At 42.2% G+C, this 27,614-nt stretch overlaps 1 protein-coding gene across 5 annotated transcripts; it reads left to right on the plus strand.

The window, feature by feature from the left end:
* The first annotated feature begins 135 nt into the window (after positions 1-135).
* On the plus strand, positions 136-27,580 carry alg13 (ALG13 UDP-N-acetylglucosaminyltransferase subunit). Of its 5 annotated transcripts, none has more exons than XM_063189848.1 (24): positions 136-339; positions 1,964-2,047; positions 2,154-2,204; positions 2,311-2,357; positions 2,637-2,709; positions 2,876-2,957; positions 3,870-4,020; positions 8,248-8,314; positions 8,440-8,548; positions 8,647-8,711; positions 9,367-9,467; positions 10,972-11,078; positions 12,632-12,869; positions 14,500-14,613; positions 19,326-19,470; positions 19,651-19,795; positions 21,966-22,001; positions 22,780-22,835; positions 22,963-23,034; positions 23,219-23,390; positions 23,677-23,796; positions 23,926-23,966; positions 25,019-25,193; positions 26,784-27,580. In XM_063189848.1, the coding sequence occupies exons 1-24, from the start codon at positions 277-279 to the stop codon at positions 27,131-27,133; spliced, it is 2,664 nt and encodes an 887-aa protein (XP_063045918.1). In that variant the 5' UTR covers positions 136-276; the 3' UTR covers positions 27,134-27,580. The 5 variants fall into 5 exon arrangements, with proteins under 5 accessions (XP_063045918.1, XP_063045911.1, XP_063045896.1 ...); XM_063189841.1 differs by lacking the exon at positions 136-339 and adding an exon at positions 1,440-1,694 and having other exon boundaries at positions 23,255-23,390; XM_063189826.1 differs by lacking the exon at positions 136-339 and adding an exon at positions 1,441-1,694.
* The last annotated feature ends 34 nt before the right edge of the window (positions 27,581-27,614 follow it).

Consider the following 27,614-nt stretch of genomic DNA (forward strand, 5'->3'; position numbering starts at 1 on the left):
CAAGGGGGCAGCCTCCAATGGTGCCCCAAGGGAGCAGTGCGGCACGACGGTACCATCCTCAGGGTACCTCAGTCATGGAAGAGGATGGGGGAGAGCACTGGTTAATTACTCCCCCCACTAACCTGGCGGTTCGGGAGTCGAACCGGCAACCGTTGGGCTTTGTCTGACGCCCTAACCACTTACCCAGGTTAAGTTAAGAGGTAAATATAGAAGAGCCTGGAGTCCTCATCAAAACAGGCCCCTGTCCTAGTGGGCATGATAACACGTCTCATCTGAATGGCCTTGGTGGAAAGCCAAGTGGTGGATGGCCAAATTTTGCAGTCTTCTGTCTACAGTAAGGTATCTCTCTCTTCTCTTATGCCCACCTCATACATGCTGCATATGCCCACCTCAAATTACAGAGATAATACAAATTCATTAGGGCAGGTTATTTTTTTTACATTTATGTTTATCATGCATTGATTTTCTTATTGGTCCAAATTTCTGTAGTTTTTTCCCCATCTCGTACCATGGACACTAACCCGGGCACTTGGCATGTCTCAAAACCTGCCAGTCTTTGGGTTGCTGCCGAGTTGTACAGCACTTCGATATGCATGACTGCATGAACATAGGCATATGGCAACTATAACCAGTTAGGCCAATGCAAATATTTAAACAGTTTTTCTTTTTACATAGCCTATACAAATTGCAAGAAAACAACTTATTGTAGCAAAATTATAGTGCTTGATTTATAGTAATTTAGTATGTATAGCAAGGTCTCTGTTTTTTAAATATGATATTGTGTAACTGTATGTATTTGGCTTAATTATATTAAATAGGCATAGGGTATTCAATGTTCAAAACGAATGGTCTCAAATACAAAATGTAAGCCCACGCTTTCTTAAATTGTAATTTTATATTTAGTAACTTTATTTTATTTATTTTTAATTAATTTACTTCAATATACCTGTCATTGAGTATTATTATTATTATCATCATTAATAAAATGTATCTTGTGATTAGGCTGATTCAAATATAGCATAGGCTACATTTAGCCATACTGATCCAATTGACCTTGGTTTGAAGTTACAGGTGTGGCAAATTAAACACTCTCATTAGGCCTAATTAGTAAAACATTTCGCACCTGCTTCCCTAGCTAGACGAGGTTCTATAGGCTACTCAAAAATCTAGGACATACTATTTGTAGGCTTTAGACTAGGAGAGCACACAATTATTGACCTTTTGAAATATTTAGGCCTACTATTTGGATAACAATTCCCTCGTAGACGGTTTGTTGCCAAAAACTACGACAATGTTGTCCCATAGCACTGAAAACAAATCGGGTCTCCTCGTGAAAATGATCTCATTGTACAAAATGTCATTGGGCTTTCCAATAAATATAATTTACCAACCTAAACCGTCGACAAACAAAGCGCGTCACGTGCGCGGTGGCTGGCGAGAGCCTCATCATCGAGCCAAATTGGAGGCACCTGTTCCTCTTACCTCACGAAAGGAACACTTTCGGTGCCTTTCGTTTAAGCTACATTTTTTACTTGACAACTGTTCATTTAGTATGTCCGCGTGATTATATTACAATGAAGAACAGTTTGAGGAAATATTTTGCAAACATGGATGAATATTTCGCCAGAAATGGTCTATATCGGAAAATGGTTGCTCGAGATGCATCTTGCTTATTTCGAGCAGTCTCTGAACAGGTACTAAATTGGGCTAGCTAATCATATGTCATGCTCTCTCATGTTACCGAAATTATTTCATGACGGTTCAGCTTGTTGCCTAATGCCGTTGAAACTTTTTTTTCCATTTTAATAGAAATGTGTTCCCAAATTGACCCATGTCAAATTTTCAGCCGGCTGAAATGCTATTCATTAATTTTATGTCGACTACGTTTTACCTTCCGTCCAGTTACCGATGTATCGTGTGCACTTTCAGGACTCCTCTAACCATTTTGTTCCTTGTCCCAAAGTTATACTACACCCAGTTCTATCACCAACAAGTCAGGACCGACTGTGTGAACTTCATGAGAAGCAACAAAAGCATCTTTGAGACGGCAAGTTGTGTTGCTATTTACCGAGATGCTTACAACGTTTGTAGGCTATAATAACTAGTAGCAATTTATGTAACTCCCTCAAATACGAATTATTTGTTTTCTTCAGTATGTCGAAGGGTCTTTCGAGAAGTACTTGGAACGACTTGAGGACCCCATGGTGCGTAAACTGAATTCAATGATTTTGCGCTCCCGGTAAATTTGTGGAACCTGCCCGCCTGTAGGACTAAGGTGTGTGTGTGTCTCTCTCTCTCTCTCTCTAACAGGAAACCGCTGGTCAGGTCGAGATCAAGGCGTTGTCACTGCTGCATAGGTATGTTTAAACCGTATCCCATTTGAGCTGATGAGTTGGTCTTGTTGGATGGAGTGCACCTTACATCCACTCTCAACTCTCCACATGTAGTCCTAAATTTGCCCCGAAAAAAAGAAATGCAGACCGTCAGATTACACCTAGGCCTACAGAAGTAACTATATTTAAAAAACTGTATTTAAACCAAAAACAATCTAAAAGCACTATTGTTTGAGTATGCCTAAACTAAAGTGGTGTCTGTAATGTATCTGAAGTTTCAATTGTGGCCATGTTTTGGCACAGGCGGTGCTTTGTTATCTACAGGTTCCCGGGTGGTCCCCCAACTGAAATAAAACAGGATGGCTTTGAAGACAAGGTGAAGAGACTTGTTATTGATCATGAATCTCCTACTCTGTGTACATTTTGTTTTCACATTACATTTCACACAGCCCTATAGTAATTTTGTTGTGTGCTGAACTTTGATTAATCCAAATGCCTGCCCTTTCTTCATTTCTAAATGTGTCTGTCTGTCGTCTTTGCAGATTTTGCTGTGTTATTCAAACTCCAAGCATTATGACATTGTTTACCCAAAGACCTACGTCCCAGCAGCCCGAGCATGTCAAAGTGAGCATTGTGTCTTCTTAAGAGTAAGAATATGCACATCCCACCTCTCTGAGGCCAGGTGCAGGAGGACAAAGGCGCATCTGATAGTGGTAAAAGTAGAAGTCTGCACACTGTAGCTCCGCTTTGACATTTATTTAGGTCATACAACATTTCGACCCAACAGGGTCTTCATCAGGCATGATGCCAAAACGTTGTCGAAAGGTATGACGTAAATAAATGTCAAAGCGGAGCTGCAGTGTGCAGACTTCTACTTTTACCAAAGTGAGCGTTGTGCCATCGACTTGTACAAACACTGTGACGCTTCACAATAACCTTCCGGTGGTTAGTTAACTAATGGGCAACTAATGTTAAGTAATGGTAAGGTATTATGTCGCCCCGGAAATTATGGGGGTGGGGTCATAAGCTCTTCTGCATAATCGTGATTAGTAATCGTGATTATATTTTTTTCTATAATTGTGCAGCCCTAATATATTATTGTCAACAGCAAATGTTAAGTGTTATGCAATTTTTAGTTAATAATGACATATCAATGCTAATAGTAGTATTATAGATGCACAACAAACCATTAGCTAACCATTAGTTAACCATTTATACGGAAGGATTTTGTGAAGTGTTACCCAAGACACTTTGCCCCTCTGTCTTTATGTAATGCACTGATTGGGGAAAGTAGGACAATGCAGTGCCAGGAGGTAATATGTCAGAAGTATGTCACATGATGTTCATAAATCAGGTGCTTGTAGAACTCAGGAATATTCAGATGATTTGAGAAAAGAGCCCACACTGATTGTTAACATGTTTTGGCACAGTCAAAATGCATTGTTCGCTCTGAATAAACAAGCATAAAGTCAAGAAAGTGTGCGATAAACTTCTTTCTTTTGAAGTAGCGGAATCATGTTTCTTTCTGCTTCCCAGCACTGCTGTACGAGTTACTGTACACGGCTGTGTTTGGAGTGGACCCCAAGGACGTGCAGGCGGCCATGGAGGTGTGGAACGACCGCCGCCGCCGCAACAGCCACTCGATGTGCAGCGATGAAGGGGGCTACGACATGTCCGATGAAAGGAGGTGAGAGGCTTGAGTCAAATTGGCTGGTTTAATAGGTAAAAACTAAAAGTTTACCGCACGTTTGTTCGACTTTATGCTGTTTTATTCAGAGCAAACAATGCGTTTCGCCTCTGTGCGTCATCAGGTTCGTGGACGCACATAGGCAAAACGAGTTGTTAAATAAAATAAAACAGCATTAAGTCCAACAAGTGTGTGTGTGAAAGGGTCATTTTGCACCTGTTCGTCCCCCTCTGGGCTGCGAACCTGCGACCTTGTCAACTACAGCGGTCGGGCAATGGGAGGCACAGTACGATACCGCTGGACTTAAGTACCAGTCCCCCACCCCAACGGCATCGACACTGTATGAGGCTTTGGGAGGGATGGTTTACTAACGTTCCACACCAACTCTGCTAGTAAAGGGTGATTTATGCCTCGAGACCAGCGTCCCTGCGTCGTGATGCAGTGAACCGCGCAGTCAGAGACGGTCTTATACGAGACGAATCACTCATGAAACCTTCCATAGGAATGAACGAGAGCATTTGGCTACGAGAACATGGCGTTTGCCGGCGTCACTCCCACCTGTCCGGTAACGAGAGCCAATTGCTTGCTGAGCTGCGCTGTCAATCCAATCATCCCGATGCCTCGACGCAAGTGCAAACGTAAACCTTTACGACTGCTCGTACCTAATCGGTTTGTTTGCTGGCGGCCATGTGGTTTGTTTGCCGTCCGTGGAAACTTCATTGTGAATTGGGCAGAGAGCGCAAATCGACCATTAATCACCTTTCTGCGCGCATCCAAAACGCAGGTGCAGGACAAAGGGACTATAATCATGGAAACAAAAACGGCCGTGCATAGACATGTGCACACCCGTTGTGGTTTTTCTTATGGTTGAAAACAAATAAGTAAGAAAAAGCAAAACGGGAGCAAGTCTGCAAGACATTCAACTTTGATCAGTTTAGCTTTTTTTCTTATATCTTTCACCGTTTGTCATAGCTATTCAGTTTAGGCAGCAATGATATCACAGTTTAAAACACCAATTTTGAGGCAGGCTACATCATCAATTTATTCAATAGCCTATTTTTTATTACTGATGAGCAGAGACGACCATTGTACTTAGGCTACTGCTTTGACTATCAGAAAATAAATCCAGTGTCTTTTCTGTACGATGACCGGAGAATGGATGCCCGTTTGACAGCCGGCCGGAAGAGGTGAAGTCCACGCCACGCAACTTGCTCTCACCTGCCGCAAAACAGAACGTTGTCGTGGAATGTGGCGCATGCGCAGATCAAAAATAGCATAAAGAAAAACGCTGTTTTAAAGTGTTTATTTCATGTTTCGGTCATTCTAAGACTGCCTTTAAAACCAGTTTTTCATTGTGATTCCAACCATATGAGTTGTGTATCGCTGTGTTGTCCCACTGTCACACAACATTATTTCCCCCATTCATTCTTATATACCCCATCACTGACTAATCTCAAATAGTCAGTTTGAGGCGTAGCCAAGATGGCCACCGAGTGATGGGACTTATGGGAACAGACTTTGGCGCAGTTAACGGAGTGAAGCCAACCCCCCTCCCCATCACGCAGGTAATCTGGGCACCTCCCCAAAATTGTGTCTCGACGCAGGGAATGATGCAGACAGCGACGGAGTGAACGGCGGGAAGGAGAGAAAATAGGTCTCTGATTGGTCCTCTCGACCAGTCTGCTCTGTCCTCGAGTCGAGAACAAGCTACTTGCTTGTTCTAACTTTCGTCGGGCTACGGACTGCGTGAGCTCTTCATTAAATAAGTTGCCCGTACTTTTATCGTTTCATTTATTTACATGAATCAAAGACAACACGTGCGCTTGCAAGTTACGACGCTGAAGTTATTTGGACAGTTGTCCAACAGTGTTTCCGAGGTCGAGGAAACATTCCACTTCGTGTGACCTATCCTCGACAAAGGAGCCACTTTGTTTCAAACTACTGCGGTGGCTGCCAGTGCCATCAAAAATGCACGTGACAAAGATTTAATGTTTCATTTTCATTGTCGTCGAGTCTGTGAAGCTAAAAAAACAACCGACACGTCCAGGTTACTCTTTGTATTGAAGGCAGTTTGAGCGTGGAATGACATCGCGCAGACCGCGTTTCAAAACAGGGCATAAATCAAAATTAACTGCATTATGGCTGCGACAAGCTCACTCCGTGGCACTGCCAGGAAGTATATCCCGCCCTGTAGTCTCCGTTACATGTGCGGTAAACTTTTTCCCTTTTAAGTATTGCATACTTCTGCGTTTACCAGCACCTAGAAGCTGTGCATGGGTCTTTGAACTTTTGCGTTCACATTGGCTGGTGTTGGATAAAGCGTCACCTGTTTCTTGACTGACTTTTTCCTTTGATCTTGAGGTGGATTCTCAGAACAACATAGTTAAGTAGCCTGTAAAGGGTTTTACTACTAGGAACGGAAATTCGAACATTTTCTTGGAGCATTTCATAAAGATTCAAAACGACAACTCCATGTAGCAATATACCCCTGTGATAGCATAAATATGTAAGGTGTCACATCACTACCTCCAGGCTGCAGTTTTGCAATGAATAAAAGTCATATATTTAAGCAATATGACCCGAGTGGGAGGGATGATGTGCACTGACATCCTCCCTGGTGTGGTTCGGCCATAGGCACGAAGCCGAAGGCTGAGTGCCGTCGGCAATCACACCAGGGAGGATGTCAGTGCACATCATCCCGACCACGAGGGTCATATTGCTTTTATACAATAGTTCATTTGCCAACAAAATACCAGAATAAATGTTCGAATTCGTGTTTATTAGTTACCTTAATCATACTTTGTTTACCTGCTCCGCTAAGCAAAGTAGTTCCGAATTGATTGTATGGTTGCTATGCAATGACGAGCTGACAAGCTGACAGCGCCAGCGCGCAAAGTTCCATGAAACGGTGTGAAGTGCATTTCTGTGTGGACTGCTACTGGGCTTCGCTTAGCCTACTAAAATGATGCATGATAAATGAAAACACTGTGCAACTTCAACATTTTAGTTAGATGCCTATTTTATAAGCCTTTTTCAGCCGATATTGATTTTCACATTTTTGTGGACCGCAAACTTGCTGCTAGCTGCGTAAAGACACCCCCGTCCTTTCCTCTCCAGTGCCGCATGAGATCCGAGCGCTGTTCTCACACGCACAACCACACAAATCAATCCCTTGCAGGCCTATGATACCCCGATATCTGCTAAAGTTTAGGCTACTGCAGGCTACTACTTTGTTGCTGAAACACTTTCTCATGCAAACGTCTGATGTGGGTGCGAACCCGAGAAAGGGGTTCGCGTTTTCCCTCCTAAACGAAAAGGCAACTCATTCCAGTTCCAAGCGGCCATGATTTTAAATCGCATGGCACACGGTAGGCTATCTTGCTTTCAGATGCCCACTTTGTAGCCTACTAATTTGCACGTGGTGGACGGCAATTGCTGATAGCCTAGGCTATATTTTTAAGAGCATCTCTTCCTCGTCATTCCCTCTCCCGCAGCACAAATGAGATCCGATTATAGCGGTTCTCATACACTGCAGTAGACTGACATAGCCTTTCTGTCTCTGTGTCAAAAAAGTGTCCGTTGTCTCGCATATCCCCCGTTTGAAACTATCTTAATATTTAAAGTAGGCTACATGTTAGATTGCCTTCAAAAGACTACGAAATAGCGGCCGCAGAGGTCTGCCAACTGCCCAGACAACTGCACTAGAATCAGATAACTTCTTTCCTCTCTGCCAGAATCCAGCTACCAACTGGGATAGCCTACGCTCTCTGTCATGCGGGCGTGCGTGCGCCCAACTTAGTCCAGCATAGAACAATGGAATAGAATGATGGTGAGTTCAAACTACGCGGCCCTGGTTACATTCACTTTCTACGCAGTAGACTATGAGATAGAATGACGGCGAGTTCAAAATGCGCGGCCCTGGTTACATTCTATCTACGGCGGAGTGATTATTAGGTGTGATGAGTCTCCGAGGATGATGTCCACCTAGACATCATCCTCCTTACCGACGCGTAGAATGCCAGTAGAACGCGTCTCATCCAATCAGATATCGCAAAATAAATTGACCGGATCTAACTATTGTATAATTATCAGTATAATTTAAATGAATTAAAAATGAAATTGAAAATGTTTGTTATTACTGCTCTCTAAATACCTTCTGCCTACTACTGGCCAAATTGTTTTTCATCTGAAAGTGCATTTTGTCTGGTCTTGTTTTCTTACATGAAGAGAGGAGTGGGATATTGACGGCAACTGTTTCATCGAGGACGACGTAAGAATAGAGAATGAATCAAAGGTAATTTCTCAATTCAGAGGAAGTAAATTTGATATACAAAACGTCTTGGCATAACAGTGATTTGACCTTCATGATTTTAAAGCATTTATGATATCTTGCTTTGCATTGGGTCTTCAATCCTTTAGGCAACTGAGGAACCAGCGACTTTCACTATATCCTATCAAGTCTTGAAATCTCTGGATCCTAACACATACCGGAATGTGGAGTATGATATGTGGCACTTTATGCGTAGAGGTATGCATGAAGGATTATTACGGTAGTCCTTGGTGAATTTCGTATTCACATCGTCTTCTCTGAGCCTTTGCAGAAATGTATCACTTTTTCCTTTGTAGAATTAAGGAAGACGGACTACGTAGTCATCGCTGGAAGACAATACTACTTGGGAGACAAATGCCAGGTAATGCAATGAGTTGGTCTCGCTATGATGAACTGTTGATGGAATAAAGATAGATACTTATTCATGTATAAATAACAACAAATTAGCTTTAGCAGTCAACCAACATTTCACAAAAAAGGTCCATGTGTAGTTAGTTATTACTTTCAACTTTCCAGATGCTTTCCTCCAGCTCAAATTACTATGTGTTGTGCACCTGTAGTATTTTAATCAAATTTAAAAAGTACAAAATCAATACAGGGGTCCTTCAGTACTTCAGTGAATACATTGTAAACAAAGCACAGCTGTTCTTCCCAACCAATTGTAAAATATGAGGTGAAGAGAGAGGGTCCGAGGCACTCTGAAGTCCTTTATTGAGATATGGACATCAAGCCGACGCGTTTCAGTTGCGTGCGACCTCCTTCAGGCCTAATTGAAGGTCGCATGTGACCGAAACGTGTTGGCTTGATGTCCATATCTCAATAAAGGACAGGATTTCAGAGTGCCTCGGATCCTCTCTCTTCACCTCAAGTTTTGCCTTTTGGTCACCGATGAGCACCTGAAGAGTTTTTAGACCTACCCCACAGACGCAACTTATTTTCTCGCTCTCTCGCTCTCTCTCTCCAAAAAATATGTTTTTTAAAGGTTGTGGACCTGACTTGTGTCTGTTTTTGTCAAGGTACGTCTGGAACCGAAGGGAAGGTACTACAACGCCTTCATCCAGGAAGTGGGCAGCAAGACCAGCGTTGTGACCGTGTTCAGTGAGGAGCTTGGAGAGAGGCACGTTGACTACTCTGCTGAGGCGGGAGTCTGCCCATTGGTCAGACAGCCCATTTGTCCGACAGCCCATAAGTCCGACAATAAGCCTTAGAGGACCATAACTCTCAGGCTACTGGGCTAACAGGCTACATGCCTTTAATGACTTAAGTTTATGAATTGTTTCAGTTTGCGCATAGTACGTGAGTGGTCGGACAAATGGGCTGTCGGACCAATTGGATGTAACCAAATGAGGGTTACCAGAGCCATACAGAGGGGAGAGTCGGGCAATCTCTGCTGTGTGCTAAGGCCGACTTCCTCATTAGCAAAATTAGCTGTTTTAGCTTCTCAGTACCGCTCAGCGTTGCGAATGTTAGTTCCTAGTAGTGGGCGTAGCACACAGCAAATGCAATGCGATGCAATGCAGGGAATATGACAAGACTTGCTGTTCGTAGTAATAACTTCAGATAAACATCACAGATGGTAAAACTGTTGTGATTATCACCACCGAGACAGTTGATGGTTTACATATTTGTGGTGATTACCCCGCAGAATAGTTCGTTAGTCCTTATTTTTGGCTGTTAATGTGGTGGTTCTATGTTGAGTCTATGGAAAGACGGCCGCTTTAGGCACAACCTTATCTCGTTGAAAAGCGGGGCTGCAATTTAATTCCTGGTGCTCCAATCGCGTAACTCACCCCTCTGTATGGCTCTGGTCAGACAGCCCATTTGTCCGACAGCCCATAAGTCCGACAATAAGCCTTAGAGGACCATAACTCTCAGGCTACTGGGCTAACAGGCTACATGCCTTTAATGACTTAAGTTTATGAATTGTTTCAGTTTGGGCATAGTACGTGAGTGGTCGGACAAATGGGCTGTCGGACCAATTGGATGTTACCAAATGAGGGTTACGAGAGCACAAAGAGCACATAGCGTTTTTCAGGCCGACTAGGGGAGTATTCCAAGAACATGGTTAAGTGATAAACCTGGCTAATTTAACCTGCATGGAGTGGTAAATATGCTAATGGGCAGCCCACAGGTGTCATTTTGTTAGGAGAAATCATGACTTCAGGCTCTTGTATTAGATGATTTACCACTACCTCCATCTGGATTACTACTTAGCCAGGTTCTTGGAATACTCCCCACGGTTGTGGTTCTCGCAAGCATATTTGTTAGCCAGTTAGCTGCTTGGGTAGTTGTTGATGGGATATTGCATTGAAAACAACAAAGCAGCTAATTTAGCTAGGTAGCGGTGCGGTGTGATGGTACCATGCTCAGGGTACCTCAGTCATGGAGGAGGATGGGGGAGAGCACTGCTTCATTACTCCCCCCACCAACCTAGAGGTCGGGAGTCAAACCGGCAACCTTTGGGCTACAAGTCTGACACCCTAACTGCTTACCCATGACTGCCCGGTTTGCAAGAGCAGAGTCGGCCCCTTTTTTTGTCTATTTTTTTGTGTATGTTGTGGTGTTCTGTTTGTAAGGTTGACTTCAATCAATTTAACCCTTTCTCTCCTGGCTGTCTGCAGGATCCAGGTGTCTGTGACTAATGTAAAGCCAGTGAATGCTGTTCCTGCGTGTCAGGTCACTCCTCTTACCCACGGAGGCACCTCCGAGCAGTATCCCGCAGACCAGGGTAAGAAGATTACTCTTTTGAGTCCACAGGCAAGCCAGAAGAAATACTGCTGATTTTTTTTTGTCTTTTTAAATACTTCTGTGCTTTTTTACTTGGGTTGCACAAATAATTGAGTGCCACAAAATTATATATGTCCACTTGTTCAAGTGTTGGCCCTTTTTGTTTAACACAAGTCTTGTGTGAGCTTACCATTTTGCTGAGATATGAAGGATGTCCTAAAGGTATCCATCATGTCTTATTGGTGAAAGTCCCTTTTCAAATCGGCTGTGTAACCGCAGAAATACACCAGCGGCGATCTGAGCGAGGCGAGCGACGGAAGTAATTGACTTTGTATTGAGTCGCGCAACAAAAGCGATTCTAGAGACTAGATCGATTTGCGCAAAGAGCGCGACAGTTTGAAATTGAAATCTTTTCAACTTTCTATGACGCGGTTCGGCGACAAGCCGCGACAGCCAATGACTGTATAGAGGTCAGTGACCACAGCCAATGGGAATGCTTGAATGCTTTGCCTTCTGCCTGTACGGACATACTCTAGTCTCCTCAATCACTCGTATCGCTTGCTGCTGCACTCTGTCGCTTGAATCGCATCGCGCCTGGTCTATTCGCGCGGTTAGGAATGCACATGAACCTGTAGTTTGAGGTTTGGCGGAGCTCCACTGAACCATATATCATATTGTTTGAAACTGATGTCTAGGAACTTGAGTTTGTCAACATTTTTTGTAAAATTCGATGTTTTCCCTAAAATCTTTTTGGGAAAACATTACATTCTACATTTTTAGAAATAAAAGTATGCATTTCACATATTGAAATATTATTCAGGTAGAGTATGGTGACGTGTTAAATGTTCCAAAGTGCTCGTTTTATGGATGGCTACAATACATGTTTTGCATGGGAAATAAGGTTGTAAAATCCTATATTGTGTCGCATCTGATAATCGCGCTTAGAAGAGAGGATGTGCTGCCGACACCATTACACCCCAACCCTCTTCAAGTCTCCTTCCCCTATCACATCATTACACTACTGCACATTTTTTGTATGAAGATGAGATATGTAATCTGCGTTTGCTGTTTGCAAACTGAGTAGACGCCTAGTCATTTGGCGTCATGTATTTTTAAAATATATTTGTAGGGCTTTTTTGCCATTTTTGGAGAGAGAGAGAGAGAGAGAGAGAGAGAGAGAGAGAGAGAGAGAGAGAGAGAGAGAGAGAGAGAGAGAGAGAGAGAGAGAGAGAGAGAGAGAGAGAGAGAGAGAGAGAGAGAGAGAGAGAGAGAGAGAGAGAGAGAGAGAGAGAGAGAGAGAGAGAGAGAGAGAGAGAGAGAGAGAGAGAGAGAGAGAGAGAGAGAGAGAGAGAGAAATAACCCGAGCCCGGGTCGCCGGCGTAGTAACCCAGTGCCCTACCGTTAAGCCACGGCAGGGACAGCGTTTTTTTTTTAATTATTATTTTATTTTTTAAACCCATCATGTTGTCCTTGGTCTTCTTTAGACATACCTCGCGCGTTGTGAATCACCATCCCTTCATTGACTCACATTTGTCCTGCGTTTGGTTTTCGCAGACTTTGAGGTACGTGGAAGACGGCGCTTCTACCGCAAGCCCCGTGGTGTGGCATCTCCCATGCCCTGTTCCCGTGCCCAGTCAAGCATGGGCCCCCGGTTCCAGCCTGCCGCGGGGAACATGCCCCTGATCAGACCCGCCGGGTTCCACGGGGGCCCCCTGCCACCCCGGATGCCCGACTGTGATCACTACCGTGCCCGCCCAGGCCCCAGACCACACCGAGGCACAGGATCCCCCAGGTCAGGCTGCGGCCCCAGACCTGTGGGCTGGGAATGGGAAATATATCAAATTTATATCGTGATGTCAATATTTCTGTTAAACATTATCAAATTTCATAGTATAGAGTTGAAACAATATTTTTGTCATTTGTTTATACTGCCAAAAGGTAGGTTATGCCAAGCGCAATACGTTCCCCTCCACTTGAGCCATTGCGAGCACAGAGCAGACTTGCTACCCAACACTCATGCAGAACACCACTGTGTTTCTCTATGCCCCTCCACTCGCACTACTGAAGGGAGGGAAGATGGTGAATTGTTTAGCACAGTTATTTGTCTTTAAAAGAAATATCATCTAAAATAATCGTGATGTCAATATTGACTGAAACAATCGTGATAGTGATTTTTCTCATAGTCCGACCCAGACCTCTGTTCAGTTAACCTGCTGGGTTTGGGGATATAAGTTTGTGTTTATGTCCTTGTATGATATATGCTTTTTCAGAAAGGTGTCTAGTGTCATATTAGTATATAATAGTGGTGTCAACAATGATCGATTCGGTGATGCAATCCAATGCGGGGCATGGACGATCCAGAATCGATCCGGCAAGTTCCAGAATCGATCCAGCAATTTTTTCAAGTTTCAATTTTAAGTTTCATTGTAGAATTTGATCGGATCGTTTAGAATCGAATTGAATTTAATCGCTACCTCCTGAATCGTGATCGGATTGTGAGGGCAGTGCCGATCCACACCACTAGTATATAATATGTGTCCTCCTCTTCACTGTCTGAAGAGTACAGGCTTCTCAGGACCTGCAGTTAGTGAGCATGCTCAATGCTGCTTACCATGTGACTTGAAATTTGCGCTAAACATTTTCTAAGCAAAACAACTATTCACATTCCTCTTGAAATGTCTTCCATTGGCACCAAAATGTACTGTTATACTGTACTGTCGAACATGTTTGACTAATAGACCTGTTTAACAGTGAGTTACTTTTGCTGTTCCACCAATTTGTGAATGGTTGGTTCCATCAGGTCCTTAGATTTTAACTGTTTAGTTTAGGGGAAGGGGAATACAAACTTTGTATAAATGTGTCACAGGATGAGGGAAAATGAATACATTTTACCACTCAGTCACCACCACAGAGGTGTCTGTGAAGACTCATTTATTCACTTACTTAACCCGTTTTAACCTGCTGACTCGTATGTTGTTTGACCTTTGGTGCCTGGATACACACACACTGCGTTCAGGCTCTTGAGATTTTAGCTTTTTTTAAAATAAAAATGTGGGTATGTTACAGCTGAGTGAACACATTCTAATGTAAGATGAAGGTCTTATTGTTTTAAATGCAGTTTTTTATGTGCATCAGCGGCTAAGATATTTAGTTTTTTATAGGCTGAGGGCAACTTTCCCAACAAGGGCTTAGGCATTCAGCAGGCGTTTTTTGCTGGTGCTTTAGGCTGTAAGGGTTAAGTCATAGGGGTAGTGTACATTTGGATTTTTAGTTATGTAGAGGAAGGGGAGTACAAACTAAACTGCCTGATATTCAAGGGCTAACGATCCTTTTATGCTCCTCATCTAGTTTACGTCAGTGTAATTTGGTTTGTGTCATGTGTTTCTTTTATTGCATGCATGTTTTCCTTGGTTCTTTATCAGACGTGCCTCTCGCTTTGTGAATCGCCATCCCTTCATTGAGCCAGAAGTCTCCTTTTATCACAATGCTGGCAGGCGCTGTTACCAGAGCTTTGAAAACTACTCCTTCAGACCTCGGTAAACATTCATTATGTCCCACTACTGCCTGTTGAAAGATTTTTTTTTTGTGCTATTATGTTGGTTACGAGTCTCCCGTCCTCCCATAAAGACGTAGTCAAAAGGTAAAAAAGTCACTCGGATCATGAAAGTAGCTTAAAAAGTAAATTTTTATTAACATGAAAATCCAAAGCAAAGACCAAAATAGCATCTAGAGGTCTGTCCAACCCATAGCACTTCTAGCCTTTGAAGTCTTGACTGGAATTTCAAAGGACTTGGATATTTGCCTTGGTTTGAAGTAATGAAACAACCACTTATTACTTGCCAGTCATTAATTAATATCAGACAATGTAGCTAATGTACTGTGTAATGTAATGTACAGTGGTTAGACATTGGCTACGTTTACTCCAAATTAACTCACTTTAATTCTGAATAAAGCTCATATGGGGCGCCGTTTGTAAAGCTGACTGTGCTAAAAATTTCATAAACATTTTGTCACATTTAGCTTAAAACAGTGTTGTAAAAATGGTGTGAATTTTTCAGACTGCCCTTTTTACACATTTAGAACAATAAATGTTAAATCTAAATAATGTATGCAAATGTTAAATATAAATCTAAATAATAAATAAAAATGTTAAATCTAAATGTTAAATCTAAATCTAAATGTTAAATCTAAATATTAAATCTAAATATTAAATCTAAATGTTAAATCTAAATGTTAAATCTAAATATTAAATCTAAATGTTGAATCTATATGGTATATCTAAATCTAAATGATAAATCTAAATGTTATATCTAAATGTTAAATCTAAATGTCAAATCTAAATAATAAATCTAAATGTTAAATATAAACTTAAATCTAAATGTGAAATCTAAATCTAAATGTTAAATCTAAATGTTACATCTAAATATTTAGATTTAGATTTAACATTTAGATTTAACATTTAGATAAGTTAAGTTACAAACACAAAAATGTTTAATCTAAATGTTAAATCTAAATGTTAAATCTTAACATTTAGATTTGACATTTAGATTTAACATTTAGATTTAACATTTAGGTTTAGATTTAACATTTAGATTTAAGTTTATATTTAACATTTAGATTTAGAGTTATTATTTAGATTTGACATTTAGATTTAACATTTAGATATATTATTTAGATTTAGATTTAACATTTAGATTTAGATTTAACATTTAGATTTAATATTTAGATTTAACATTTAGATTTAAGATTTATATTTAACATTTAGATTTAGATTTATTATTTAGACTTGACATTTAGATGTAACATTTGTATATGTTATTTAGATTTAGATTTAACATTTAGCTACATTATTTAGATCATTATTTAGATCATTGTTCTAAATGTGCAAAAGGGGGAGTCTGAAAAATTCACACCGTTTTTAAAACACTGTTTTAAGCTAAATGTGACAAAATGTTGATGGAATTTCAGCTAAATGTGACAAAATGTTGCTGAAATTTTCAGCACAGTCAGCTTTACAAACGGCGCCCCATAAGCTCAATTCCGCTTTGAAAACGTCATGTAAACACCTCACAATTCGGAATTAAATGAAAGATCAAAGTAAACTTGACGGAACTATTTAAATAGGAATTATTAATTTGGAATTTGGAACGTCATGTAGCCGTAGTGAATGCACCACTAAGGTGACGTGTGAAGGTTCAATTAGCTGGGTAAGAGCACAGTTTGATATAATGTGTGCATTGCAACATTTTGAGCAAGAGACATATCAGAGTTCAAAAAGGAGATTTTTTTTGTGTGCATGTGTGCGCAAGAGGACGCTAACTTGTCTGAAAGGGATGTTTAGGTGACCAGCCGTGTATATTGACCCTGTGGAGCTCCCGATGGACCGTTCTGGTGGAAACAGGAGAGTTGAGGTGTACTTTTAATTCTACCGTGATTTACACAGTTGTGGTTTTATGTTTTTTCGACACAGTCCAGGTCAGAGAATTCCTCTTGTATTCACAGTTGATTCTGTTGGATGTGGATGATCTTTCTTGGTGGTATGCAGACATTACCTTGGATACGGTGGCTCTCGATACATCACAAAGACTTGCTGTCTACACGCGCACAAATAATTTTTCGTTTTTGAGCTCTGTCAACCATAATGTTGACTCATTGGCTGCCTTGGCCGTCGAATGACGTCATTTCAAATAGTGACGCCCCCTACCTTCGACGTCGTTCGCCGACAATTGCGTTTTTTTACAGCCAGGCCTCGAGGACGGTCTGACCTATCTTCTGTATGAATTTCAAGCCTCTAGGCATTTTCTAACTGTTCCTGTAGGTGGCAGAAGTGTCCTTAGGAACAGTCAAGGCAGGGCTTTAGCTCAGAGCAAGATGAAATGTCAAGACAAAAACACCCCTTTTTTACTATTATAATATAATCTCAAAAGTAGCATAGCAAAATCATTTTTGAAAGTAAAGCACCTGTGACAGTAGTCTACTTTCTTGCCCTCTGATTTTAACACAGGTAGGCTACTGATTTTAGTGTCAGAGCCTGACCAAAAAAAAACCTTCCTCTCATGACCAAAATACAATCCCCTGTTGCTATCTAGCTAGAAGGCATTGTAGCTAACTTGCCCAAAATACACCATGAGATGATCTGTGTGACAACCTTTCATTTTGGATAATGTGATCAGCCTACACAACATCAGGATGTTGCTTACAAAATATCATCTAACAGGAGAATGCACGGGACTAGTGGTGATGTGTCCCAACTGTAACTTGGGTATAAAGTTTGCTACGCTAGCTAGCTAGCTAGCTAGCACGAAATCGCTAACAACTTACAACTAAGCCTAAATAAAGGAGCCTTGGTAAGTCAACTATTTTTTACTCAATCCACAGTTATTTTTATGGATCTGTATAGTATGATCAGCTTACTGTATCATCAAAAAAAACACAGGGGGTTGCAGATTCTTGGAACAGAGTAGCCTTTGTGTCTGGTCAGATGCATTCAGCTCACATGAAAGCATTGCACTTAGCCTCAGACCAGCTAGCATTCACCACTCCAATCGGCTTGTGAAATGTTGGATGTGTGATCAGTACTTTATCAAAAGAAAATTCATTGAACAATATATGACAAGATCACTATAGCAGAACCATGATGACAGTAATCATCAATCTGCAAATTGTCCGCTCTGCCAAAGAAGCTGCAGTAAGCTACGCTAAGCGGTGCTGCCTGCCTACCTGCCTCCACACGGTACTATTTCTGGAGGAAATAAACCAGCTGTGATTCGTTCTCCAACGAGGGGAGAGAGAGAGGGAGAGGGAGAGGTAGGGAGTTACCGGAGTTAGGGGCAACTGCTGTCATGATCCATTCTGCGCGCCAGCAACTAAACCAAAACACCCTTGTTTTCGAGTCCCCCCGTTATATTTCAGTATTTTAGGCCACACCAATTTAATATGTTGGTTCTCGGATTCGCCTCTTGTATTTTGTAACAAAATGAAAAAAAAACAAAATCAGTTTGAATACCCCAAAAAATGAAATCGCTAAAAAAAAAAGAAGACTGCATGTTTTCATGAACGGGGAGGTGTCTCTTTAGTAGTTGGAGGTCACTTGACGTAGAGAACCAATAAAACCACTCCTTTCAACATGCCGATTACGACTAGCGAATCAGGAAACGTGTTACATTCAAACATTTACAGACAAACATGCAATGGCAAGTTGAAGCCCCTGTGGGTTAGCAGTAGCAGCGGTGAAACACAGTATGGCTCTTTGTGGAATTAGTGGAGTGGGATAAAAGTTTTAAAAAAGAAAAACAACAACTATTCAACTGTTGAATCATCTCAGTTTATTCAAACCAGATTAATATAATAATTGCCCTGTGAGCTAATTTTGTGCCTGGTCTATTTGGCTGCCTTAATTCCCTTCTACACTGTCCTTCTCCATGTCCAGGTGTTTGCCTGTCTTGCACCTTCCTTTGGAGGTCCATGTGAGGCTGATATACAGGTGGTATAAACCACACACGACTAATTTTTTTTTTTTTTTTTTTTCGCCCTCTCGCTTCAACTTTTTCCTGAAAAAATCCGAGAACCAACAAATTAAATTGGTGTGGCCTTAGGTTGAAAAGGTCATACAAATGATCTTTTTGTTCAGGCTACAGATGACAGAAGACTGTGTAATAGCAGCTGATAGGTTTGGAGTTGTTAGGACGATGCCATTACGGGCAAAAACGTTTGCAGTTATAGTTCTACTTCAAATGGCGTTTTCTCAGCTTTTTGGCTAGAAAGCAGCATTTTGGCGAATTCCACTTAATTTCAACAGATGATTATGAAAGAACGGAAAGGGGTAGAGAGACACCGTTTTTTTCTGATGACAGATGAGCGTCTAATCTGTGTTTTGATAGGTATGGTGTTGACATAGACACAGAACTCAATTTTCTGTGAGCCTCCAAAAAACACCCAAAATGCTGAAAAATGGCTGGCACTCCGAGGTACTCTTTTATGAAAATGGCTGGCAGCCAATGAGTTAATTGCATTGCGAAATGTTGAGCAAAACTGTGATCTTAATCTGCTAATTGAACCTTCACACTTCACCTTACTGTTGCAATGTGCAATTAATGAAGACCGGCTAACAGGCTGGTCCACGTAAGCCATGAAACTTCCCACAATAAAATGACAGGTGTTTCAGTTTCATTGTCTAACCCCTGAATAATGTTCTTCTTTTACAATGGAGTATTATTTCGGTAAAAACGGAAGTTTTGCTTTGTTACAGAGTCCGACGCCACATGCAAACGATCACCAAGGAGTGCCAGTTCAGCTTGGTTCCCCCTGGGGCAGAGGAGGTACAAGACATGGGGGGGGCGGTAGCCTTTTATGATATTGACAAAGGTAACCAGAGTGCCTTTCCCCCATTGATGGTAGGTGATGGTGACTTTTCCTGTTCATAATTTACCGTGGAGCACTTTTGTATATAGCTCAGTATTTGAATTTGTCTGACTTCAATTTTTCTATGCTTGGTCGGGTCAACTATGTGGCATTACCCAGTTTAACTTTGGAGTTTTAAACTGCCCCTCGCTCACTTTCCATGTCCTTCACAGGGCCAGCCTGTGGCACGGCCAATGATGGCAGCTGCTGCCCCCTACTGGGCTCCGAGTGCATGTGGTACATCCACCGTACCCGGGGAGCAGCCTGACTCCACCTCCGATGAGGACACTGATGACCGCAGCAACGGAGAAGAGCAAGGTAGGATTCACCCAAGACTAGGGCTGGGTAAAAGAATAAGTGTAATCGATAATCGATCAATAAAATCTAAAATTCACATAATCGATTCACAGGGCACAAAATCGTTGTTTTTTTTGTTCTTTTTTTTTTTGTTCTTTTTATTTAATTTAGGTCTATGCAAAATACCCAGTAGTCAATTAGGCCTAGCCCTACTTAGTACAAATTAGCAATCTGTTAACACTGTCAAGTCACAGCCCTTTGACATTTTTATATAAAAATAGGCAACAGCATCTTTTGGGGGAAATCCTGGCACCAAGAAGGGAACAGATTGAATCGATTCGTAATTAATCGAATCAAATTGAATTAAAACGTGATTTATCAATTCAAAGCCCTAAGAATCGAAATCGAATCGATACAGGAACATGGCTGCGATACCCAGCCCTACCCAATACATCTCATTACTGCATAGCCTTTACCTAAAGACCTTTTCAAATTAACCTCACAACTACGGGCTTCTCTGTGAGTGTTTTCCTTTTATTTGACACTTTTATTTTACACTTCAAGGATCCAAAAATGTCAAGCTTCAACATTGATTTATTGTAATTTTGCCATTATCTGTTTTTCATTCTTTGATGGTGTGACATTTTTTAGTTTTGCTGCTGCACTTATACTGCGTTTCTCATATGGCAGAATACACTCACCGGCCACTTAATTAGGAACACCTCTCTAGTGCTGAGTTGGACCCCCTTTTGCCTTCAGAACTGCCTGCAACAATACTCGGGTAGGCTGTGGCATTCCAACAAAGATAAATTGGTATTAATTGGCCCAAATTGTGCTAGGGAAATGTCCTTATGCCATTATATCACCAGCCTGAAATGTTTATGTAAGGCAGGGTTGGCCCATGTTTTCATGTTGTTGATGCCAAATTCTGACCATTCCTCCTGAATGTTGCAGTAGATATCAAGACTCATCGGACCAGGCAATTTTTTTCCGATCTTCTAGTGTTGTTTATGGTGAGCCTGTCCAAATTTTTGCCTCATTTTCCTGTTCTTAGCTGACAGGAGTGGCACCAAATGTGGTTTTCTGCTGCTGTAGCCCATTTGCCTCAATATTTGATGTGCTGTGTAATCAGGGATTCTCTTATGCATACCTAGGTTGTAATAAGTGGTTATTTGACTTAATGTCGCCTTTGTATCAGCTCAAACCAGTCTGGCCATTCTCCTCTGATCTCTGCCATCCACAAGGCATTTTTGCCCACAGAATCGCTGCTAACTGCATTTAATTTCTTTTTCGTACCATTCTTTGTAAACCCTAGAGATGGTTTTGTGTGAATATCCCAGTAGCTCAGTCTTTTCTGAAATACTCAAATTAGGCCCTTTCGGCTTGACAGCCATGCCATGTTCAAAGTAATTTAAATTACCTTTCTTTCCCGTTGTGATCGGTTTGAACAGCATCGGATCATTCTCGACCATGTCTACATGTAAAATTGCATTGAGTTGCCACCATCTGATTGGCTGATCAGAAATTTGCCTCAATGAGCAGTTGTACCAGGTGTTCCTAATGTAATGGCCGGTGAGTGTATAGCGGTATGCTTTGTTATTCATTGACCTTTTGTGATCAAACAGATCACAGAATAACAGATCATAAGTGAAGATGGTTATCTGTAATTGCCATTCAGGCGCATTGTTGTGAAATTGTATGAATGTTATCAGCCCCAATCACTAGAGTATGTAAGCCTAAGATTAAGCTTTTTTTAAGATAGTTTCTGTTATTATTATTTCAAAATGAATGGCTTCAAACAATAGCCATAAGTGATGAACAAAGATTTGTACTATCATTCATATTTTCTGAAAAATGGCTACAAAACTAAATATTCTACCGGGTATGTAGACTTATGAGCAAGTTAAGTCAATTTTATTTATAAAGCACTTTAAAATACAACAGAGGTGGCTGTCAAAAATGCTGGACAAGTTAAAGGACTTGAAAGAAGCTTTCAACCTTAGAACACAGACAGACATACTTGAGGACAAAGTACAAATACAAAGACCACTTGACAATAAATCACAGTCACAATCAGTAAGATCTAAACTGAGCATCATGTGGGGAAAAAAACAAGGTGGCCAGGCATAAGGTGAGTCACTGGGGATGTTCAACTCTTAACTGTTTGCAATGCATCTCGTCTCTCATGTAGGTGAATACTCAGGGGAGTATGTGTACACAGCAGGAGGTGAGTAAATATACATGCAGTACTTATTTCTCACATGGCACATTACATGGTGGCATGAGGTAAAAAAAAACCTTTTTTTGCATTTTAATGCATTTTATTTTTTGTGAAGCACATTGAGTTGCACCTGTGTATGAAATGTGCTATACAAATAAACTTGCCTTGCCTTACATGGCCTTTTACTGGTATACGATGCTAAATACTGGTATTTATCATCATGTACCTTCATTACTAACACCAAAACTGTTTTTGTTTTATTTTGCAATGCAACCAATGTTGCACCATTGAAGCAAATATTGCAATACATGTAGTTTAATTTCATGATGTTAATACTTGCAAGTGAAATGGGTTATTTTGTTATTGTAGCCTGGTAAGCCAACCTAACATACGATGGTATAGTCTGGAACTGCACTGTTGGCATTCAAAACTGCTTAACTGTGCGCAACAGGCCAGAACAGCTATGTCGTCACCATGATGATGCTTCTCCACCTTGCTACACAGATTCAAATGAGAAAAAAAATTGAATAGGACGACTACGGCCCACTAAAAAAATTGTGTGATGCTATACCAACCCACCAGGCAAAAATATCTTCTTGCAATTAGCAGTTTTAGTATAGTAGGGTAGGCTAGGCTGAAGGTACATATTTTGCGTTTTTCTGACCAAAAAACAAAAAAAAACGAGAAAAAAAATAAATAAATATATATATATATATATATATATATATATATATATATATATAAATAAATATATATATATATAATTTATTTCTTGTGCTTGTAGATGCAGGCTTTGAGAACCCGGCTGTCTACACGGCTGCAGAGTCCACCGCCAACCTGGTAAGTCTGTTACGCTCAAGGAGCCATTTTCCTCCAGTGGAAAACTGTAGATTAAAATACTATGATTTCAAAAAGTGCATGCGTGCGTGCTCGCTCCCCAACTGTCGTTATCTGTTCTCCCCTTCAGACCATCCAAGAAGGGGGCTCGTGCTCTACCTCAGCACAGGACGGTGCTGCCACATACAGCTACTCCCAGCAGGTGAAATCTGATGTTTTTTTTGCACATGCCCATAAAATGTTTGCACGAAGTGCATGAGCGAGGTAAAATAATGTATGTATAAACTTTTAGTGATGAGGTAAGACTCAAGTAGTACTTGCGCAAATAGTGATTTTTGGGAAAATCAACCTGAAACGGTTCCTTTGTTCCCTGCCTCTGGCTGTAGGTGGTGGTGAAGTCTGCTGTGATTTCCTCTTCCCAGCCCGTGGCTCATCCCACAGCTGAGATCTTCCCGGCCACTGGCTCCTCTGCGTCCTCCTCAAGGGCCTCGGACACTCCCCCTGACCCAGAGGGTGCCTTCCTCACACACCACGGCCAACCCCCAGCCGCAAGGCCAGGTACGCGCACGCACGCACACACACACACACACACACACACACACACACACACACACACACAAAGCTTAAAACACTCTTGTACTTTTTGTAAGGCCAGGTGAACATATACTTTAACATTCTACCGTACAAGTGGGTCTTTTTCTCCACAGCAAGGCCAGATACACATACTGTACATACTTAAGTTCCTCTCTCTATAAAATGTTAATATGAATAAAAGTGTGTGTGTGTGGGTGGCTTCCTTTGTTACATTGAAAATGTAATAAATGAGTTCTCCTCCCTGTTGAAGGTGTTGCTGCGGGCATGTTTATGCCGTACCCATGGCATGTGAACGAGATGGCAGAAGTAGTGGGGGTGGCCGCACCACCACCCCTCTCTTGTGACCCAAATGGGAACGATCTTCCTGAAGGTAAGAGTATGATGATGCTCCTACTTTAACTCTGATTGGTGCTTGCTTACTGTACATTCTGTTGTTTTTTTGTCCATGTGATTTTTTTTGTTTTTTTGTTTGTTTCTTCCTCCCACTATATTTTCTTAGATTACAAAGTTCTTCAATATTACTACAACATCGGAGTGCAAGTGAGTACCTTTTCAAGTGTGTTGTTTAACAGTGTCAAAGGCTAAGGTCATGGAAGCCCAAATATTTTTTACTTACAGAAGACTATGTTAAACTTGGATTTTTTTCGCACACCTCAGCTGGCAGCTGGCAACTTGAAAAAACTCCCGCACACTGACCATTTTGCTGTTTTGCTTTAATGAACGACGTTTCGGTACTAGACCTACGGTACTGAGATTGCCTGATGAAGGTCTAGTACCGAAACGTTGTTCATTAAAGCAAAACAGCGAAACTTACAAAAGACTATCAATCTACAGTATGAGTAACGTAATCCTTGCGGCGAGAATGCATTTCTTTACCCATTTTAGCCTAAAGCACCTGCAAAAAACGGCGACTGAATGCCTAAGCCCTTTTTGAGAAAAGGTGCCCTCTGCCTTAACCCATTGACGCCTAAGGCACCTGCATAAAAGGGTGCTGAATGTCTAAGCCCTTTTTAAGAAAAGCTGCCCTCAGCCTATAAAAACCTAAATATCTCAGCTTCTGAGACACATACAAATATGCACCAAGTTGCAAACGCTAAGAACCTCATATTTTATTAGAATGTGCTCCTTCATCTCAAACAGATTTTTAATAAAGTTGTCTCAAATCTCATGAGCCTGAATGTTGTGTAATGCAGCTCCAGGCGCCAGGGCCAATGTTGCGCAACGCAACATCAGGCATCAATGGGTTAATATCTCAGCCTCTGAAGCAAATACATTTTTTTATTAAGTTGCATTTAAAAGCCTTGACCCTCGTCTTGCATTAGAATGAGATCATTCAAATCTCAAAGAGCCTGAAGGCAGCATATATGTCGCTCCAGTTGCCAAATGTTCAAATATAAACATCCGGCTAAAATGGGTTAACTGGACGTGTATTATCACGATAAGCTTTGAACACGTCATTTCACTGGACTTCCTCTAAAACCAATTAAAGAGCTTAAGCATATACGTAGCATCAGGCTAAAATGGGTTATGGGCTATTATTACAATAATGCTATGCACTGTCATTTCACTGGACTTCCTCTAAAACCAATTAGTGTTGCCAGTCCTACCTGCACTCCATGGTGCATGCCAACCAGGTGTACCACCACCACGGCGCCGAGAACCACTACCAGCCATACCATGGCAACATGATGGAGCACGGCGCGCTGGAGTCCCTCTCTGATCCCACCACCGGGGGGCACCATAGCCAGCCTGACTCCCAGGCCCCTGGTAAGTCCCAGCATTTTACGCTACCTTCACTTCTTCTTTCTGCACGTCACACTTTTAATAATCTGTACATTAGCCACATCATGGTATAAGCCACAGGGTTCAGGGGGGGGGGGGGGGGCTTGGGGAGTGGAGGCCTGTAGGGCAGAAACATGTATAGGGTTGTCAGGCTGACCAGAACGGAGCCAGAGAGAGTAGAGAGAGAGAGAGGTTCCATTGGCCCATTGTTTCCTGGTTCTATTATGGCCCCCCTTAGGCAGACCTAGGCAGACCTAAGGACTGTTCTATTCATAGTAGGAGCATTATGACACGCCCCTATAGGCAGACCGGAACCTGGTCGCGTTAGGTGCCCATAGAAACCTATTGTGTTGGCATATCTCTATAGAATATCTCTGACGGAGCCGGTGCTGATGCCCGCACCAATTACATTTGGCACTAAAGTGCTTATCTGCGAACCACCCATGTTCATACTGGGCTCTGAACTTTTTCCGCACGTGACTGTGTTACCTGTATTTTGCGCTTCACAACTTTCCGGTTCGCGAACACTAATTTCTGTGGCGTGAACACGACGGCCGGTTCGCGATTAGGTAAGGGAAGGGGCACCGGCACGGTTCTCAGTCGGCCAGAATGCGCCCATAAAGTCCTTTGTTTCGGTCTACTTCCATTTTCATACGAACTAGACCGGTGCCACTGACAATAAGGAACACATGATGGCAATCAAAGTGCTTATTGGTGAACATCTCTGTGCAGTCTGCATTGTTTATTTCATCATGTGGAACCATGTGACCTGGATAATTATGCTGATGTCTACGTTGTTGGCACACACACAAATACAGTTTCGGGAACTGGCACAGATGTTGGCCTGGAAATGTTAAGGGTGCCAACTAATGCATTACCAGCTGCACCAGCAAATTCTGTACCGTGTTGATGTCTGACAATGTCGTTTCCAATCTGTTAATTTTGTCATTTTTGGCTGGTGTGTTTTACTTCTACTGCATCGCTTCCTGTATGTTGGGTCCACCCAAAGATTGTTTTAATTCTAATAGACCGTCTCTGGTCTACCTGCTCCAAAGCATGTGTACTGTAGAAATTGACTGCTTTTACCCTCATATAAACTACTTGAGGATGTCATTTGCTCTTTGCATTGCTAGCTATAGCCCGATTTGCACTGGATAAATATTACCCATGGACCCCTGGTAATTCGCAATTGCCCTCGGACCTCCATGATTTTGGGGGGTGGGGGGCGCATCTGGACAGGATAAGTAAACGTCAGTTTTTTACTCATTTCAGACTTTGTAAGGGAGTGCAAATGGCACGCATATGTGAACTTACCCCAGGACATCTGTGTTTCGCCGATATACAATAGGTAATTTGCGGCGGATTTATTACTTCACGGACAGGGCACATTCGCACAGAACTAAGAACTCTCCGACATTCTCCGTAATTATTCCGACTTACTGGGGGTCCACAGGTAATAAAAGTCCCGTCCAAATCAGGCTTATGATATTCTACAATCGCATCTCTCTCCATCTCTCCCTCTCCTCCCTCCCTCTTTCTCACTTCACCTCTCTGTGGCTCCTTCACCACTCACAGGGCCCCCTTTGAGTTTGGACACCCCCCCTGCTGCCCCTCCGGGCCAGGTCCTCTACCCGCTGCTGCAGGATTCGCGGAGCATGAGCATGCCCTTCCTCCCCCACGTCTACGAGCCGTACGTGGCGCCCGTGGCCTCCCCTCCGCCCACCTACCACTATATCACCACCTGGATCCCTGGGGGCCATGGCCAGCAGCCCTGGCCACACGCACACCCCCACCACACCCACACCCATCCCCACCCCCACCCCCACCCCATAGACTACGGCCCCCTCCCCCCCCAGCACCTCCCCCGCTCCCCGCACAACACCCACGCACATCTCACCCACCACCTACCTCCTTCCAGTGTGTAGCACCTTGGCCAGGGAGACAAGAGCCACTGGCTGTCTCGGCCTGCCACGACACGCACCTTTTCCCCCTACGTTGGCCTAGTGTTGCCTGTGTGTTTTGTTATGTTGACATATCAGCACTTTGCCTTTGCTTTGTTTTCTTTTGTGACGGGGGTCTGTTTTTTTTTCCACCACAGTTTAATGTGAACAGGGGTTAATGTTTACACAGTTGAGGTTTACAGGAGTACGGTAACATCTGGTCTGATGCGTGTAATCGCTGATTGATTTCATGCCTCCCGCAGTCAGGGAATGAAGCCGTTCGCGAACATTCCATACCTCCTGTTTTGTGTTTTTGGTGTTTCCTTCGGTCATGTTTGTTTGTCTGTCACTTTCTTACATGGCATTTAAGGATGTTGTTACAAACTGTAGTCACTTTTGCACAAAAGCATTAAAAAGCTTTTTACAAGCACACTTTTGACTTCTCAGATATGTTTGATATTGCATT

Source organism: Engraulis encrasicolus, chromosome 2 (assembly GCF_034702125.1).
Source record: "Engraulis encrasicolus isolate BLACKSEA-1 chromosome 2, IST_EnEncr_1.0, whole genome shotgun sequence".
In the NCBI taxonomy this organism is placed as follows: Eukaryota; Metazoa; Chordata; class Actinopteri; order Clupeiformes; family Engraulidae; genus Engraulis; species Engraulis encrasicolus.